General features: G+C 41.4%; 1 protein-coding gene across 1 annotated transcript in view; it reads right to left on the reverse strand.

Annotated features, from left to right (window-relative positions):
• Positions 1 to 1,300: 1,300 nt before the first annotated feature.
• LOC126470161 (katanin p60 ATPase-containing subunit A-like 1) overlaps positions 1,301 to 19,367 on the reverse strand; it is an 88,007-nt gene continuing 69,940 nt past the window's right edge. The window contains exons 6-7 of the mRNA XM_050097788.1: positions 4,399 to 4,525; positions 1,301 to 1,499 (exon numbers count right to left, since the gene is read on the reverse strand). Of these exons, the coding sequence (XP_049953745.1) occupies positions 1,301 to 1,499; positions 4,399 to 4,525 (326 nt within the window). The remainder of the gene's footprint in view (positions 1,500 to 4,398; positions 4,526 to 19,367) is intronic.

A 19,367-nucleotide genomic window follows, 5' to 3' on the forward strand; every position in this document is an offset into this window, starting at 1 on the left:
CCCTTTGACATCACTGTGGAAGTAGGACAGTTCTCCTAAGTGCAAAATAATGGGAAAAAAATATTGTGACTCGTCCATTTGGTTCTGACTGAGACAATACAAAATGGTTTCACAATAATTTATCAATGTCTTTCAGGAGATGACTTTGTGTTTTAGATTGCTTTTATGCCTGATGTGCTTTGTTGAGTTCTTGCATTCACTTCCAAAGTGCTTCTTTTTTCACTCAATTTTCTTTGATGATCTCCCCAAGGTACTTAAATTTGTGTACTTTATTATCTTTGTATTTTATACAAATTTGTGGTGCATCACCAATTGTACTGGTCATTACTTAAGTTTTCTACATACTCACTAAGTTTTTCTACAGCTAATATGTTCTGGAATTTCTTGTACTTTATCAATTTTGGTCCTAGTAATGTGTATGTCATTTACATTTGTACTCCACTAGGCACCACACAGTGTGTGACACCATCATTAGCCAACCTAATGTGTTTTCTTTGGATTTGGTTCATTTTGATTTATGTACAGATTTGGGTGTTAGCACAGTGCATTTGTATACAAACTGCATGGCTGGCTCAATAACTTAACATATATGCATGAAGTTCAGCAAGACTGGAACAGCAAAGGGAGGTAATGACAGTGGCACATAAAATGCCCTCCGCCACACACCTTTGGGTGGCTTGCAGAGTATAAATGTAGATGTAGATGTAGATGTAGATATGTAAACTACATGTTTTTGGGGTACACATCCATTTCACATAAATATTTCTGGTATTTATGATGCTAATATATCATTTATCCCATATCTCTTATATTGTATACCATAGGTTGGTTAGGAACAACAATTTAAACAAGTTTAGAATATGCAACAATGAAAAATGATTAAGTTAAAAAATAATGTATGAAAAGGGATAAGGAAAAAATATATTATCCATTCTAAAGCTCCTTGGGCTCATTCTGATACCAGAAAACTGCCCATATAAAGTACATAGGACTAACGCTGACAGCCAAACGCTACAATAAGAATTCTTTCTTCTTAATGAGAATGAGGCAAAACAATTTTCATATCTTTGTTCGATTCTATAGAACACACCACAGTAAATCTTAACAAATAGTCCAGACACAGTTAGTAAATATTTTGTTTCAAAAAATGAGCAAATCAGTAATAATGGTTAGTGAGTATGGGAAAGATTAGTTTAAGAATACCATACATGGATAATCTTTATTTCAGTCTGAACATGCTAGAAAATTATATCACATGTCATTTTACACTTCATAAAAAATAATCATCACTTCAAGGTCTCTAGCAAGATCCAAATTCTTCCATCCAAACTTCATATTTTGCAATGTCTCCTGCTGATACACTTTTTTTACATCTTGTTAATGCTTCATCAAAATCCTGCATAGTTACTGCTAGATCAACATCTTCTTTCTTGATTTTCTTAATTTCTTCTGGACTCCTGCCACATATTTTATGCCTCATTGCCATAAGGGCAGCATCCCTGAGAAGAGCACACAAAACATGAATAATTACACAAAGGTTTAATTTACTGTTTCAGGATCAAGTGGGGTGGTTTTTTTAGCAACATTTCAGCTCTGGAATCTATAACACATTAGAATCCATAACTCAGTACCACAACATAGGTGACCTTCTGCCATTTGTGTTTGAATCCTCAGCATCAATTTGCATCTGAGTCAATACTCAAATGTCAGGTACAACTAAACTGAGCAAGAATTATTTTCTCTGATCTTGCCCGCTTCAAGTTTCTATACCATTCTGACAACAGCAATGATTGTCACTGCAAAGCACAACAGGTAATTAGTACTGGTTCATAAGCATCATGTGTCAGAAATATCAAGTGCTACAGTCTGATGTGACACCAGTTACTGTTTGTTATCACTTATTGTGTTCACTAGAGGCTGTGAGATAGACAGTGATATATTACAACTGTCCAACTGTACCATTTATTGCTATTTCATTGCATGATACACACTGCAATTTTTCACCGTTTTAAATCCAATATTTACTTAACACACAGCTTGTTGAAAAGCTATGATCTCTATCCATTGGCCTGCAATGTCATCTAAGTTGTAACCCATTGAGAATACTTATTATGTGATGAGGAAAAATTCCTTTCACTGTAGATAGAAACAGAAATTGCCAGAGAAATAGTGGAATGTGTTTTTATTTATTTATTCTGATACACATTCCATTTATCCATTATTGTGTGATCACACATGCTTGTGGAATGACTTGAAACTGTTAACTCATTTTGTATGTTTATGTCAATACAGAGTTTAAACTGTAAAATTCAGATATTACCTAAACACAGCCTTTGATTTATAAAATACAGTAACCATCTTTATAACTTACAGGACACAATGTGATTTATAAGATCTAATTAAAGAAGAAAGAGACAATAAAACAGCAAAACACAGGTAGATATGGAAAATGCTCTTACCTGTGTCTGTTAAAGAATTTGTCTAGAGAACAGAAACTTTTTCAAGATGAAACTGCTCCAGCTTACTTTTAAATATTCAGTTACTGCCTTGTAGGGATTTAATATGACTTGGAGGTGAGTTCAAGATTTTTGTGCTAGTGCATTTTACACATTTTTGCACTAGAGAAAATTCTTCAAGTTTTATTGTATGCCACATTTCCTTCTTGTGTTATGGCGATGGCAGTACTCATTCATTTATTTCATATTGAGAAGTATTGTGACGCATGAATGGCATGATCAAAAAGAGATTTTGAGAGGTAGTAATTAATATCTCTATTTGCTTCAAAAGATTAGGACATGAAATTTTTAGAGGCAGTCCACACACCACTCTGACAATCTTTCTCTGGATGATAAAGACTTCTTTCAGTATCAGTGAACTGCCGCACAAGATGAGTGACTGGAAGTAACCAAAATAAGCAGATTTTGAGACGTTGATGTCTCAGAGTTGGGAGATTATCCTTTTCAAGATTTGAAGGATGTGATGTTCACAGTTAAACCTGTTATTCATTAGTATGCCTAATTATTTCAAACAATATGCCCACTGTATCTGATGGCTCTCAAGTGCAGTGTTAATTTCTTATGGGCTTTCCTGATTAGAATGGAGGTAAATATAATTGGTTTTGATGAGGTTTATTGTCAGGGAATTTACTGTGAACCAGTTCAGAACATCTGCAAGTAATAATATGGCATTAAACTCTACATCTGTGGATGTTTTATAGTGTATCACAATGCTTGTGGATAAGAAATTGCAGGTGACTGAGGACAGAGTCTTGTAGGGCTCCATAATTTACCATTCCCCATTTGGACTCCAGCCCTCTTACCTACATGTTGATCCCATCTGAGATTATTTTCTCTTGTCTCTCATGTAGGTAGGATTTTAGACTGTGGCTCAATTGTCCTCTGATTCCATACTGGCATCCATAATTCATGCTTCATACTGCACAGAATTTTTCCTCTTTGAAAGTTAAACAAGGCTGCTTGTTGTCTGTCGGACTTATTAACTCTAATTTGTTATATGATATATGAGAGAATGATGGTTTCATGAAGTAGCTTAAATCATAACAGTGTGCAGTGATTTATTCATATAATGGTCTATTATGTTACAGAGATATGTGTGACCTGTTGTTATTTATGAAATGAAATTACTGTGTCAACCATTAGCAGTTGGGTCACTGTTACATAAGCTGCCATGCAGCATGACTGACAGTAGTACAGAATATTCAAAGTCTTTCAGTTAATACTGTTACTAATATGTTTAACTACTTTATTTAGTATTTTATTAGTGACAGTCTACATTTATAAGCAAGAATATACTGATCATTCATGTAATTTTCTGTGAGTCAACCACTGACATAAAAACTTGATCATAACAGGGATATTACTAATTGCCTTGTGTAATGCTGAGGTAAACACAGATGGATGCCACTCATAACATGGTACTGTGATCACTGGCCTATTTATTTATGTCTCATGATGTGTGTGTTGTTCAGGTGATCTCCAAGATGCCAGTATGTTCTGGTGCATCATTTAACATAATGAAACAAGAAGCCTGATTTATTAGAGAAGATAACACATTTCTCTTACACTATTTTCTAAGGTGAATCCTGTAATGCTGAATGACATAATATGTATTGGTGTCAATGGATAAATTAGTGCACACACATGGGTGCAGAAAGACATGAGCAATCATGAATCATGAATTGTGTACTCTCAGATACTATTATCTCCTCCAGCACTGTTTCATTTTTCAAGCCATGTCACATCTGTGATATTCACTGGAAAATCATATTTGTCAAGTTGCTTTGGTTATCAGCTTCCCTCATTTAAACAGAAGAAAGATGGTCATAATGTTCTGCCTTATTAGTTTACTTTGATTTTCAACAAATTGTATTTTACTTACCTACATACATTACTTATGTCTGATCCTGTGTAGCCCTTAAGGCTGTCAGCAACTTTGTTAGTATCTAGAGAGGGATCAACATTTACTCCTTCTAGGCATAGTTTCACCAAGGCAGATCTTGTTTCATCTGAAACAACATGAAACATCCTGACATCAGTAATGACAATCTGTGTAAAAAAGGGTCCATTACAGAAAGTCTGTGAAAGAGAAATTGGAAAGGAAGAAACTGCCACATACAAATAATATAGGATTTATTCTGTGTAATGAAGGCGAACTAATTCTCATCAGTAACACAGACTGTATGGATACGCCAAACTCTTTACGACATCCACTGTCTCTAAGTCAGTTTACGGAATGTGCTCAAATGATGCAGTGGGTTTAAGATACATAACATAGTCTTCACTTGTCCAGTAGAACAAACTCTGCATATACTCTGTGTAGAGTAATTTGTTTTCAAAATTATTTTATACGCATAATATCCTCAAGATCACTACACAAATCTTGGAAGAGAGCCAACAGCTGGATAATTTACTCCTTCCTGTGCATTGCTAGGTTTGTATAAATGTTAGGAAATGTCATTTTTCACTGTTGTATTATATTTATGAAAGATACTGCTGTTTCTGTTTCAACTGCTATTGATTAATGTCAACAAACTTCCTTTCACTGTCATTTCCTGTTGCATTTTTCACTATGAATGTACTATTTTTTGCTCCATTAAAATTTTTCTTTATTGTGGTAATGGAGGATGTCCGTGAAGAACTGTGACACGTACTCCAACTGCCAGTATTGGTGTGGCATACACGTGGTATTATTGTACTGAAATACGTGAGTTAGGGGCTTGTGGTTGGTGAAAATTACAAAGGGATGAGCTTCTACTGATAGGCGGCAGCATTTTACTGCCTTGAACAACGCAAGCAACTCACAATCCTTAGCACTCCATGTGTGTTGCCACTCTGAAAGCTTCCATGAGAAGAAACTGAGCATCTGCCAGCTGCTGCCAATGCGCTGTTGAAGCACTGCACCTATAGCTGTCTGGCTAGCATTCATGACCACAGCCAGTTGAGCGTCGTGCACCAGGTGAGAGAGCAGTGTCACTTCTGCAAGGCTTCATTTGGAGTTAATAGATCCTCTCTCCATTGCATACTACCAGTTAACAAGGGTCTCTCCCTTCAAGGTAGGAAAAAATGGTTCAAATGGCTCTGAGCACTATGGGACTTAACATCTGTGGTCATCAGTCCCCTAGAACTTAGAACTACTTAAACCTAACTAACCTAAGGACATCACATACATCCATGCCCGAGGTAGGATTCGAACCTGCGACCGTAGCGGTCACGCAGTTCCAGACTGAAGTGCCTAGAACCACACTGCCACACTGGCCGGCTTCAAGGTAGGACCACGTAGCACCACAGTCAGAGGTTCCAGCAATGTGGTGGCATTAGGCAGATGGCACTGATAAAAATTTATCATGTCAAGATAGTGGCGTATGCCTTTGTGTGTCTGTGGGTGCGCCTTGTTCAACATCCCCTGCACCTTACCCAGTAGTGGCTCTGAGTAAATGCCCTTGAAACTCAATTTCTGTGACCCCAAACATAATTTTTGAGGGATTAATGACTATGCCGGCCTCGCTCAGCCACTGAAAGATGGTCGTTATGTGGCAGTGATGGCATTCAGATGACTTTGAATAGATGAGGATATCAGTGAGGTACATAAAATACCACAAATATGCCTCGTAAAATGCCATCCAGTAAATGCTGCTATGTCTGGGCAATATTCTGTAGACCGAATGACAAGTATAAGCTTTCAAAAAGAATGAAGGGCATTATAATTACTGTTTTCTGAATGTCTTCAGGTACCACAGGGATCTGCATGAACACCTTCGTGCAATTAATTTTGCTAAGTATAACAGAGCCCACCAAGGCGTGGCTACAATTCTATAGGCGTGGTTTGAGGTATCTGTCTGGCACCGTTTGTGCATTTAAGGTAGGTAGTCTCTTCATGGGCATGGCCCGGCCGACTTCCTTCCCCGTCCTTCCCTAATCCGATGAGACCGATGACCTCGCTGTCTGGTCTCCTTCCCCAAAACCAACCAACCAACCAATCTCCTCATGGGCACCAAAAATTATCTTTCTTCGGCACAAATTGCAAGGCAGAGGACCATTGGCTACATGGTGGACGAACAATGCACTGTCACAACACGGCCTCGAACTCAGCCTTTACTACAGCAAGTCACTCGGGTGCAAGTTGATGTGGACAGCATGAGGTTGGTGGTCCACATGTAGTCATAATGTGGTGGACTGCTGAATGTTCGACATGCCTCAGTGCACAAGGCAGACAAGTGCGCTCTGGAAATTTGTCCAGTATATCTGCATATGGTCTGGGGAACTTCACTAGTTTAACACTGAACGAGGCAGCCAGCTGTTACTGTCCCTCTATTTTCAAATTTGTTGTCAAATCAGAAGGGCACTTGTAACGTCAGCTAATATGTTGTTGTGACCAAGGAAATTAGCACCCAGGATTGGTTTGTTGACATCAGCCACAACAAACTTACAAGGAAAGGTGCGACACAGTCCAGGATCCAAATTTCTGTGACAAGTGCTGTACATTTTTATTGTTGAATTGTTTGCCACCATAAGAGATTGTCTAGGCCTTCCAGCAAGCTCTTAGCATAAATCAAGGGGAAAGAGACAGATTGGAACCCATGCAGATGAGGTACTTCACACTGCTAGGCCATTCCATTTTGAGGAGATGCCTGGATATTGCACTGCATCTGGGTGAACCTAGGCCCATTTGCAGCTGTCATTTGGGTGCAAGCAGAGAGGCCGACACTTTGTCGCTTTATAGCTAAAGCAGGAATGATACCAGCAGTGCCCACTCAGCTGATGCTCTAATGTTGTCGGCTTACCACCAGAATGGCTGGTAACACGCTGATGGTGGTGGGAGCCAGATCGGTGGTATCGAAATCTGTGCCACTATGGGGACTGCTGCTCTCTGTTTGTGAGTGTGCCAACTGGTCGACCTGTGTACTGCCACCTTTGCGGCCAGGTCTCGAACTAGGTAGGGCAGGTTGGCATCTGTACTGGTAACTACGGGAGACACATATCACCACAAAGCCAAATTTGCAGGCACGGCGACAGCATTGTAGGCTGCCACGGCAGTGATATTGGGTGTTGTTGCTGGTGCGTCACACACCCTATCAGCCAAGTCCATGACAGTGTCCAGCTGCATTTCTGTTTGTGCAGCAATGGCTGCTTGCACTTGTGCTGGAAGGCTACGCATCCAGACAGCACGCAATAGCAAGTCTAGGACCATGTCGGACTGTGCGAGAATCTGAAAATGGCATAAGCAGTTCTCATAATATGCAAAGATCAGCACATTCCTCAAACTGGGGAACTATCAAGAATGGGGTTCCACAAGGGTCAGTCTTGGGTCTGTTGTTGTTCTTAATATACACTCATGGAAATTGAAATAAGAACACCGTGAATTCATTGTCCCAGGAAGGGGAAACTTTATTGACACATTCCTGGGGTCAGATACATCACATGATCACACTGACAGAACCACAGGCACATAGACACAGGCAACAGAGCATGCACAATGTCGGCACTAGTACAGTGTATATCCACCTTTCGCAGCAATGCAGGCTGCTATTCTCCCATGGAGACGATCGTAGAGATGCTGGATGTAGTCCTGTGGAACGGCTTGCCATGCCATTTCCACCTGGCGCCTCAGTTGGACCAGCGTTCGTGCTGGACGTGCAGACCGCGTGAGACGACGCTTCATCCAGTCCCAAACATGCTCAATGGGGGACAGATCCGGATATCTTGCTGGCCAGGGTAGTTGACTTACACCTTCTAGAGCACGTTGGGTGGCACGGGATACATGCGGACGTGCATTGTCCTGTTGGAACAGCAAGTTCCCTTGCCGGTCTAGGAATGGTAGAACGATGGGTTCGATGACGGTTTGGATGTACCGTGCACTATTCAGTGTCCCCTCGACGATCACCAGTGGTGTACGGCCAGTGTAGGAGATCGTTCCCCACACCATGATGCCGGGTCTTGGCCCTGTGTGCCTCGGTCATATGCAGCCCTGATTGTGGCGCTCACCTCCACGGCGCCAAACATGCATACGACCATCACTGGCACCAAGGCAGAAGCGACTCTCATCGCTGAAGACGACACGTCTCCATTCGTCGCTCCATTCACGCCAGTCGCGACACCACTGGAGGCGGGCTGCACGATGTTGGGGCATGAGCGGAAGACGGCCTAACGGTGTGCGGGACCGTAGCCCAGCTTCATGGAGACGGTTGCGAATGGTCCTCGCCGATACCCCAGGAGCAACAGTGTCCCTAATTTGCTGGGAAGTGGCGGTGCGGTCCTCTACGGTCTTGGCGTGCATCCGTGCGTCACTGCGGTCCGGTCCCAGTTCGACAGGCACGTGCACCTTCCGCCGACCACTGGCGACAACATCGATGTACTGTGGAGACCTCACGCCCCACGTGTTGAGCAATTCGGCGGTACGTCCACCCGGCCTCCCGCATGCCCACTATACGCTCTCGCTCAAAGTCCGTCAACTGCACATACGGTTCACGTCCACACTGTCGCGGCATGCTACCAGTGTTAAAGACTGCGATGGAGCTCTGTATGCCACGGCAAACTGGCTGACACTGACGGCGCCGGTGCACAAATGCTGCGCAGCTAGCGCCATTCGACGGCCAACACCGCGGTTCCTGGTGTGTCCGCTGTGCCGTGCGTGTGATCATTGCTTGTACAGCCCTCTCGCAGTGTCCGGAGCAAGTATGGTGGGTCTGACACACCGGTGTCAATGTGTTCTTTTTTCCATTTCCAGGAGTGTATATTAATAACTTGCCATTCTATATTCATGAAGAGGCAAAGTTAGTTCTCTTTGCTGATGATACAAGTATAATAATCACACCTGACAAACAAGAATTAACTGATGAAATTGTCAATAATGTCTTTCAGAAAATTACTAAGTGGTTCCTTGTAAACGGACTCTCACTGAATTTTGATAAGACACAGTAGATACACTTCCGTACAGTAAATGGTATGACGCCATTAATAAATATAGACCTTAATCAGAAGCATATAGCTAAGGTAGAATATTGAAAATTTTTAGGTGTGTCCATTGATGTGAGATTAAATTGGAAGAAACACATTGATGATCTGCTGAAACGTTTGAGTTCAGCTACTTATGCAATACGGGTCATTACAAATTTTGGTGATAAACATCTTAGTAAATTAGCTTACTACGCCTATTTTCACTCATTGCTTGCATATGGCATCATATTTTGGGGTAATTCATCACTGAGGAATAAAATATTTATTGCACAAAAGCGTGTAGTCAGAATAATAGCTGGAGTCCACCCAAGATCATCCTGCAGACATTTATTTAAGGATCTAGAGATATTCACAGCAGCTTCTCAGTATATATACTCTCTTATGAAATTTGTTATTAACAACCAAACCCAATTGAAAAGTAATAGTAGTGTGCATAACTACAATACTAGGAGAAAGGATGATCTTCACTATTCAATATTAAATCTAATTTTGGCACAGAAAGGGGTGAATTATACTGCCACTAAAGTCTTTGGTCACTTACCAAATAGTATCAAAAGTCTGACAGATAACCAACAAGTATTTAAGAAGAAATTAAAAGAATTTCTGAATGACAACTCCTTCTACTCCATAGAGGAATTTTTAGATATAAATTAAGAAAAAAGAAAAAAAACCAAACAAAAAAATTATTAAAAAAATTGAAAAAAACAAAAACTAAAAAAGTTGTTATATTAACTTAATTATGTTGTTAAATTAACTTAATTACGTCATGTATTGGAAAATTTGACTCGTTCCACATCATTACGAAATATCGTATTCATGATCCATGGAACTAGTATTAATCTAATCTAATCTAATCTAATCTCTCCTGTTGTCGCAGCAACTGATTCACCTGTTGTTCCCGCAGTGATGCAATTCACCTTATTAACTCCTCTGTTAGTCACTTATATGAAGACTATGTCGGCGTGGTGGTGATATCTCACACTTTGGCTGCATAGTGTTGATCTAGCTGGCTCATGACATGTCCAAATTTGGCGAGGTCACAGGTGATGTTGCTCATGAAAACTGCCTCCACTTGGCTGAACCACATGATTGGGCCACGGCGCCAAATGGAGGGCAGCCTAACCAAAACACACATCCTGTGCTTTCTGCCACTCCCGTAAACTTGTTCTCCAGTCTCTGGTTGCGCACTAGCAGCTCAAGTATTGTCTGTTGTACACTGTCTATTGTCTTTTGCAGTTCTTCCAAAGCTGTCACCTTGCTTTAGCGCCTAGTTCACGAAGTTTTGTTCGTGAACTCACTCTTCATACGCGAGGACGAAAGCGTTAGATCACTTGTGGTTCTGCATCACTCACACTGATGAAAGTTCATCACCGCGTATTTAGCGTAGCGATCGTGTTGGGGTCACCAGTGAAGCGGGAACGTGTGGGTATCGCCGCTTACATGTCAGTTGTAGAGTGATCCGACTTTACTGACACCCACGCACTTTGTTCGACGGTGTGGTAACAGGAAATTGATAAGTACACTTTCCGAAAATTATTTTGCCAAATGAGTAAATGAACAAGTGACAAAAATGAAATTGATTCGCAATGTCCATTAACCGTCGATCGCGATAATTGTCTTTGCATAACAGTTCCGCTCGAACACCGACCCCAGACGGTGTACCCTCCTCGGTGACGAGCGTGTCGTCTGGTTGTGTGAGGGCAGGAGAACAGTGGAAGCATGTCCGGAACAAAACGAATCATTTTCTCGTGATCGTGGGGGTGCTGTGTGTTTCGCAGACATGATGAAGCAAAGGGAGAGTGAAAAACAAAGATCCGTATGAGTCTGTGGGGCGCTCGCGTTAAGCTCGACCCTCCTGATCCGCGGACTGAAATTACAGAATCTCGAAATTCGCGTCTGTACTATACGACAGCTCAGTTGGCACTGCCGTTGCTTCTTCTGCTGACTCGCATGTGTGCGTGCCACGTGGGACCGTCGTGACAGCTCTGGTCCTTTCACGCATTTTTGCGGCACCCCTTCCACAGACGCACCTGGAGCGATATTAGTTTGTTTTATTCACAGTGCATAGTTTAATTTTTGTTCCCACGTATTTCTTCGAAAAAGTGAATTGTACCTTTGTATTTTACTTTCTAGACTAGTGTTTACCATCTTAAGGTTTTTTGTATAAGTCTTAGTGCATTATCTTTGTGGGAGCCAACATTCTAGTGCAGTTTTGCCCCGTCATAAGCACTACAGTTATGTGATTCAATTTGGATCTCGTGAACACTGGAGACAGTTCTCGCATAGTCAGTGTCTGGTAGTCTCAGCAGAGCGATGTGTGTGTAGTGGGAGTGGGGGGGGGGGGGATTGAAATTCACATTAGGGGGACTTCCGGTAACATGACCTCGATTCTCTGCCATGACATTTGGAGCACTGCAAAATTATCAGTACATCATCTCGCTTTCTTATCGAGTGATTTAATGTCTTCCGTATTTGATTTCGTTTCGCAGTAAACAGAAGTGGGTTTCATCGCATTGTGTTCCTGATATATGACTTCCTGTGTGTATTGCACTCTTTGAACTGCACTGTGAATAAGCTGATTGTATTCTGCTCGAATTTTGCTTGCATCTGTATTGATTGTTGGAGTAAATAATTCCATATTTGTTTTCGTTTCATATAAAACAGAAATTGGTTTTGCTGCATAGTGTTCTGTTGAAATTTGTTCCTGCCTACGAATACGAATGTGAACTGCCCAGTTTAAGTGCATTTTAAGTATATTTCTCATATCCTGCTTTATTTTAGTTCACATCCATTCTTCATCTTTCTCCCATTTCACCCAGTGACTTACTAATATTTTTCCCACAGTTGACCATACATTTACTATTTAAATTTACGAAAATCATCATATGTTGTCTTACAAACTTTCCTCAAAGTTATATATATTTTTGATTACAGTTCTTTATAAATCTATCCTCACTATTTATTGAATTGTTGAGGAATGAAGATAATACTGTTTTAGAAGTTTTTGTTGGTGTGATATACCCGAAAAATGCAGGCATGTTCAACGCCACTAGAGTTTCTCACATTCATATCGTGTATCACTTTTCTTCTTCCTTGCTTTACACACTGCACAACTTCTGGGGGGTGTTTTCTTGATGGGATTGGGGAGAATAAACCAAACAAAACCTGAAAGTGTTTGCTTAAAACTCGTAAAATATCGAAAGAAATCGTGTGTGGTACTCACCACCAAACAGACCGATTTCTCAACTTTCCAATGGTATATTACGTTCATGCCATCTAGTAACAGCGAAGAAGAAACACTAAGGAGGCGCTATAGCTGCTCGGTCCGTCTCACAGCTAGCAATGTAATGACGGACTGGAAACCTGTGGCTGGCTGTGAGACAGCTGTATAATCTGTATGATCCAATGGGTTTATGGGGACCTCCATTTAGCAGCTTTTGACAGTAATGTTATTCAACTTTATTACATCTTTTCACGCAATGTGTATGTATTTCTGCTTTGAACTGTGTTGCTTCTTGCCACTGACCAGGAAAGTACTAGGGCTCGAACAAACACAAATACACCAAAATCGTGTGAGAATTAATGTAAAGGTCTCTTATTGCACTAGTGATACTCCCGCATCTGCAAAACTCTGCAGTCGTCCGTTAGAGGCACTGCGTATGCCATGCCGCATTGCACTCTGACCTGCCGGTACGCCAGTCGGGACCAGTAGGGACGGTGCAGCGTGCCTCTGAAGTTGCGTTTTGTGACATTATTTGTGTATTGAAGCGTCAGATGGGTCGGCGATTGATAATCAATCCTGCTAATGTATTGCGATTGGTTGAGAATAAGTTACGAAGAACCCTTCTTCGCGAAGATGGTATTGGTGTAGAAGACGAATCATTCGCATGTTTTCTGGTGTCTATTATAGCGCAGAAATATGAGCATAAGTTAGAAACAGATACTGTTTTTACACTAACACATAATGATGATGATAGGGATGATAATGACGAACAACTCATTGCAAGCGGTAGTGCTACGGCAAGTGCGGGAAGAGGCGATGGAAGCAGTGACAGTGAATACCAACCGTCTCCTAAGAAGAAGGTTAAAGTTGCAAGTATCATCACGGCGTTTGATGACAACACACTCGAGAACATGTACGACGATTATTACGTAAGAGGTTTCGACACATACGACAAGCTTCTGAAAAGATATCCTAAACTGAAGTCTAAAAGCAATATTAAAAACATACTGGATTACGTGGCAAAGAAAAGAGAAGGAAATACAGTTTTCAAAGGAAATCGTACATTGCTGTTCAAGACCATCAAGGAGCGTGTAATGGCGAAATTCGATGAAGCGCGAGAATGCGGTTCCACCGTTCATTATTGGCATTTACAACATTGGGCATTGGACGTAGCCAGAAATCTCGGGTGTACAAACTTTACAGCTTCACTAGGATTTATTACTAATTTGAAAAAGGAGTTTAGGATAACATCACGCCGTATCACTATGCTCCAAGCACAAAAAGATAAGGATGACGAAGAAGAGCTGATTGAAAGAGCTCAAACGTTTGTTGCTGACGTCAATGAGCATATCACGAGAGAAAACATCGATATTAGTTCTGTATGGAACTGTGATCAGTCAGTTCAACTATGAACTTTCTTGTGACAGAACACTATCCACGAAAGGGGAGAGAAACACTGTCGTGGTGTTGCAATCAGTTAACTGTGCAACACATACACTGCTGGCCACCGTAAATGCAACACCAAGAAAGACAAGAGGTAGCACAACAAAATTTATTTTGTAGATAACATGTTGACCAAGTATCAAATGATTACGTTTACAGACGTCTGTGACATGTGGTTCCTGCCAGAATCAGTAGCCAGAGTAGCCGCCATTGTTGGAGATCACCGCTGCCACACGTCTCGGCATTGAGTCAAAGAGACGTTGGATGTGTTCCTGGGGTACAGCAGCCCAAGCAGCTTCCACACGTTGCCAAAGATCATCTGGTGTGGCAGCTAGGGATGTAATCTGGGTCACTCGTTGAGCAACCATGGACCACATGTTTTCTATCGGCGAAAGATCCAGAGAGCGAGCCGGCCAGGGAAGCACTTCAATCTGGTTATTGACGAAGAACCTTTGGACAATGCGTGCCACGTGTGGTCGCGCATTATCCTGTTGAAATACGGCTGTGGCTGAGCCCTGAAGGTAAGGAAGGACAACTGGCTCCAGCACCTCGGATATGTAGCGCCGACTATTTAAAGTACCGGCAATGCGTACTAGAGGCGTGCGAGAGTAATATCCAATACCGCCCCATACCATAATACCCGGTGCAAGACCAGTGTGGCGGTAAATAATGCAGCTGTCCAGCATCCTCTCTCCACGGTGTCTCCACACTGGAATTCGACCATCGTGGTGCTGCAGACAGAAGCGTGCCTCGTCAGTAAAGACAACGTCATTCCATTCTGCCGTCCACATCCGTCTGTCATCACACCATTGGCGACGGAGACGTCTGTGGTTCTGCGTCAATGGTAGACGAAGCAATGGACGTCTTGCGGACAGACCACTCTGCTGTAAACGGCGTCGAATGGTACACGCAGACACAGGATGATGCGTTACAGACGCAATGTGCTGTACTATGGTTCGGGATGTCACTGAGCGATCCGTCACTGCCATGCGCACAGTTTGCCTATCAGCACGTGCAGTGGTGCACCGAGGTGAATGCGATCGACCACGTCGGTCCGTCGTACCCTCCTGCACCCAACGGTCACATATCCGCATTACAGTTGTTTGGTTTCGTCCAACATGACTAGCGATTTCTCTGTATGATAATCCACAATCTCGGTAAGCCACTATCCTTCATCTGTCGAACTCGGATACTTGATCAAACGATGTTCGCTGTTGTCTACGAGGCATAACTGATCGTCTTGTGAAACAACCACAAGGTAAACACACGTGCCGAACGTACACTCGTCGAAATCGCCAAGCCTTAAATGGCGCTATGAGGTGGCGCCACAGGCGCGCATGATGTGCGTCTGCGCTGAAATTCTAATCAGTTGCATATCTCATCACTGCAAACCCACGGTGTAAATTTCACTTGATTCAGATGCTTCCTTCAGGGTGTTGCATTTACGGTGGCCAGCAGTGTAGTTACACGAGCGATGTTGCTATATCAATGGACGATTCCACGAATCCAGTGGAAAGTTTGGACCCCGCGTGTCAAGGGAAATAGAAACGCGGTGCCCTCCAAATGTCGTCGTTGATGCAAGTGTGAATGGGAAGGTGACGAAACAACATCTGAAGACGTTTTTTCTGTCAGTTTTGAATCCACATTTGTCGAGAAAGTCATTAGTACTTTGTGACTCCTGGTCTGGACATAAGGATGAACGAGTACTACTGGAAGCACCTGGTGGAAAACATGTAGATTTAAAAATCATTACGCCTAAAACTACAAAATATGCACAACCTCTGGATGTGTATTTCTTCAGGCAATATAAAATATATGCCGAGAGAATAAAACACTTCATTAAACTACGCTCCAGTAATATGCAGCAGAAATTGCACGACAGGTTCTTTATCATGAATATGCATTCTGTCATTTACAATCAGTTATCTGCGGGAGTGTACAGACCAATGTTTCGTTACGCGTGGCAGAACGCTGGCTACGATATTGGTGAATCATCCAACAACTTCAAAAGTGTCATTGACGTGGCGTTCAACACTGATATAGAATATGCAAATACGCCATGCGATCAACTTGCATTTCTTCACTGTGCGTTTTGCAGTCATTCGTATTGCTCGGAGCATTTTAATGACATTCCGCATTTACATTTATAGTTAAGATTGCTGCATTGCGTATGGCGTCTACAATTACATCTGCAGTGATATCTAGAGCATGACTGCAGAGTTTTGCAGAAAAACGACACCCACCAGCACATTCAGAGGAACATAATGGTCCTGTAACCAAACGTTCATACAGATCTGTTTGTTCGAGCCCAAGTACTTTACTGGTTAGTATGTTTTGTAATATTAGTGACAGAGTTCTTAGTTATTGTGCCATATATTATAACTAGAAAAATTATTCTACGTCAAAGTACATATTTGTACATCGGATTGTGTGCTATAGTTTGAAAACACTTTCACTGAACTGAATACTACTGCATCTAGCAAACTCTAGTTGTAGAGGATTCACTAGTAGATCCAATTATGAAAGCTTGTGTGTGTGTGTGTGTGTGTGTGTGTTATTTCCTATCAAATTTTCACTGGTGTGGAAGGATGATTGTAGTGCATTGTATTGTCAGTAGTCCCTGTTACGGGTGTCCGTTACTACGTCCACAAAGGATACTTAATGGCAAGAAGCAACACTATACAAAGCAGAAATACATACTTACTTCATGACCAGATGTAATAAAGCTGACTACCAATTATGTCAAAAGCTGGTAACATGGAGTATTCCATTAAATGTGAGAAAGTATAAAAATGGATGCAATCTAAAGTAAAGCAGAATACTAGCAACAAACTTGTAATACCTTTAAACTGAGCAGTGCACACACAGATTAGTAAGCAGGAACAAATTTACATGAGTACATACTACACTATCCAATGAAACAGTTTCTATTTTAGTCCTACATGAAACAAAAATAAACATGAAATCAAATACTCCACATAATATTATGGATGCATGCAAAAATAAAGAAGAATATGAGCACATATTCACAATGCAATTCAAAGAGTGAAATATACACAAGAAGTATAATCAGGAACACAGTGTGATGAAATCATCCTCTCTGTATTGTCATGTCAGATGATTTTTTTTAGATTTTGCCATATGCTAAGGTACAATCATTAACACGTGTAATGTATCACGAAGCAAATACCGTCCGCACTGGCGGAATGTTACGTGATACCACGTTCTTATACGTTTGTGACTATTACAGCGCCATCTATCACACAGCGAAAAAAGTGGTCCAACTAAAATATTCATATTTCTTTATGTACTACACGAATACGTAATAAAAATGGGGGTTCCTATTTTTTAAAAAAAAACGACGTTGATATCCGTTTGACCTATGGCAGCGCCATCTAGCGGGCCAACCACAGCGCCATCTGGTTTCCGCCTTCAAGCTAGACAAGTTTCGTTCTTTGTAGTTTTTTCGTTTGACGCTTATTTCGTGAGATATTTGGCCCGATCACGATCAATGGACCACCCTGTATATTAAAGGTTCTTTTTTTACCTTAGTATTACTTAGCATCTGGAGCTTCTATTTTTCAGCGCTGAATTGAATGTCTGGCTTTTTTGGGAGCCTGCAATTGAATGTCCAAAGTTTCTACAAGTGCGACATGCCTCTTGGGAAATTTCTTAATATTAAGTTTCTCTGTACCTCTCCAGAGTTCTTATTACACCGTCTACCATCTCATAGCAAAAGTTAAGGTCTAATGTAACAGCCTAAAGTTGGCGTGAAAGCGAAACAGTAATCTCAAATACAGGGGTTGTTACCGTCAAAGGTAAGCCATCGTCGAATAGAAACCAGAAGACTTGCACTTTCCGATTGCGGAGAAGGTCCGTCAATTACTTAAAAAAAAAAAAAAAAAAGAAAGAGAGCTGTACACTATAGTGAAAGAGCTCTTTGAATTGGAGTGCATCAGACTTTGAAGCCAGCGTGTATCATTAAGATTTTGAAACTATTTTTGCCTTCGGATGATTTCAAGGACAGTTCGCTTGATAAGTTCCAACCCTTTTGCTGACTCACTCACTTACAAAACTGCTAATACTACTTACATCTTTCATCATACTGCGAACACTAGGCAAGCTGCAGGCCTCCACGGTAGCTAGGTTTAGTTTATGTTATGCAGAATGCATAAAAGTCGCTAGAAGCAGGAGTTACTTTAATCGAAATTGTACACCACTTAACTTTCAAGACATGTTGGCATCTCCGTCATAACCTTCACATCTCAAATTGTGAACTTGAACGATTTGATCGCTTAATGCAGCACCAGTCAAGTCAATTGCAGACAGGAAGCTTATGAAATCTCCATGCACTGTGCTGTTAGTACATCGAAATACCTGATACACACACTAAATTGTCCTGCACCACTGGTATCCTATTTCGTCGCCAAGGGTAGCATAATATTTCGCTTCGTCGACTTTGGTTCAAATGGCTCTGAGCACTATGGGACTCAACTGCTGAGGTCATTAGTCCCCTAGAACTTAGAACTGGTTAAACCTAAGTAACCTAAGGACACCACAAACATCCATGCCTGAGGCAGGATTCGAACCTGCGACCGTAGCGGTCTTGCGGTTCCAGACTGCAGCGCCTTTAACCGCACGGCCACTTCGGCCGGCATCGTCGACTTTGTTGAGTACCTTTCTTATTATGACAGAATGGTAACAATCAATCATCTAATAATGAGCTTTTTTGCTCAGATATGTAGCATTTTGCAGCGTTGTCTCTAATTTTTTTTGGAGAGATGAATCAACTGAGTCAACGCGAAATTTTAAAACGGCTTGAAATTTTCCTTGGCCGATTTCATCACTTCATCTCGGCGGCCTCTTAACGGTATATTTTGTCGATAACATAGTATAATAGTATTTACTATAGGAATCAGCCACACTCTCTTTGATTTAATCATTTTCAGTTTCTCTCCGTTTCGATTAAAATATTGGCAGCCTTTTCAGGGTTTTCATATGAACTTTTGAAATGTGTACCAGACAAAGAAACGACGCACCAAGTAGGAGTTATGTAAATTGCTCACAAATTGGTATTCATCAATGTATCGAAGGAAAATGCAAAACTGTAAACTTTGACTGCCGGTGGATGAATGTGTGACACTGCAGCACGGTTTTACTGCGCAGCTGGCAAGGAGAATAAACAGGGGACACGTCAATACTAGGACATAAAATCTTTGCGAGTTTCA

Source organism: Schistocerca serialis, chromosome 3 (assembly GCF_023864345.2).
Source record: "Schistocerca serialis cubense isolate TAMUIC-IGC-003099 chromosome 3, iqSchSeri2.2, whole genome shotgun sequence".
In the NCBI taxonomy this organism is placed as follows: domain Eukaryota; kingdom Metazoa; phylum Arthropoda; class Insecta; order Orthoptera; family Acrididae; genus Schistocerca; species Schistocerca serialis.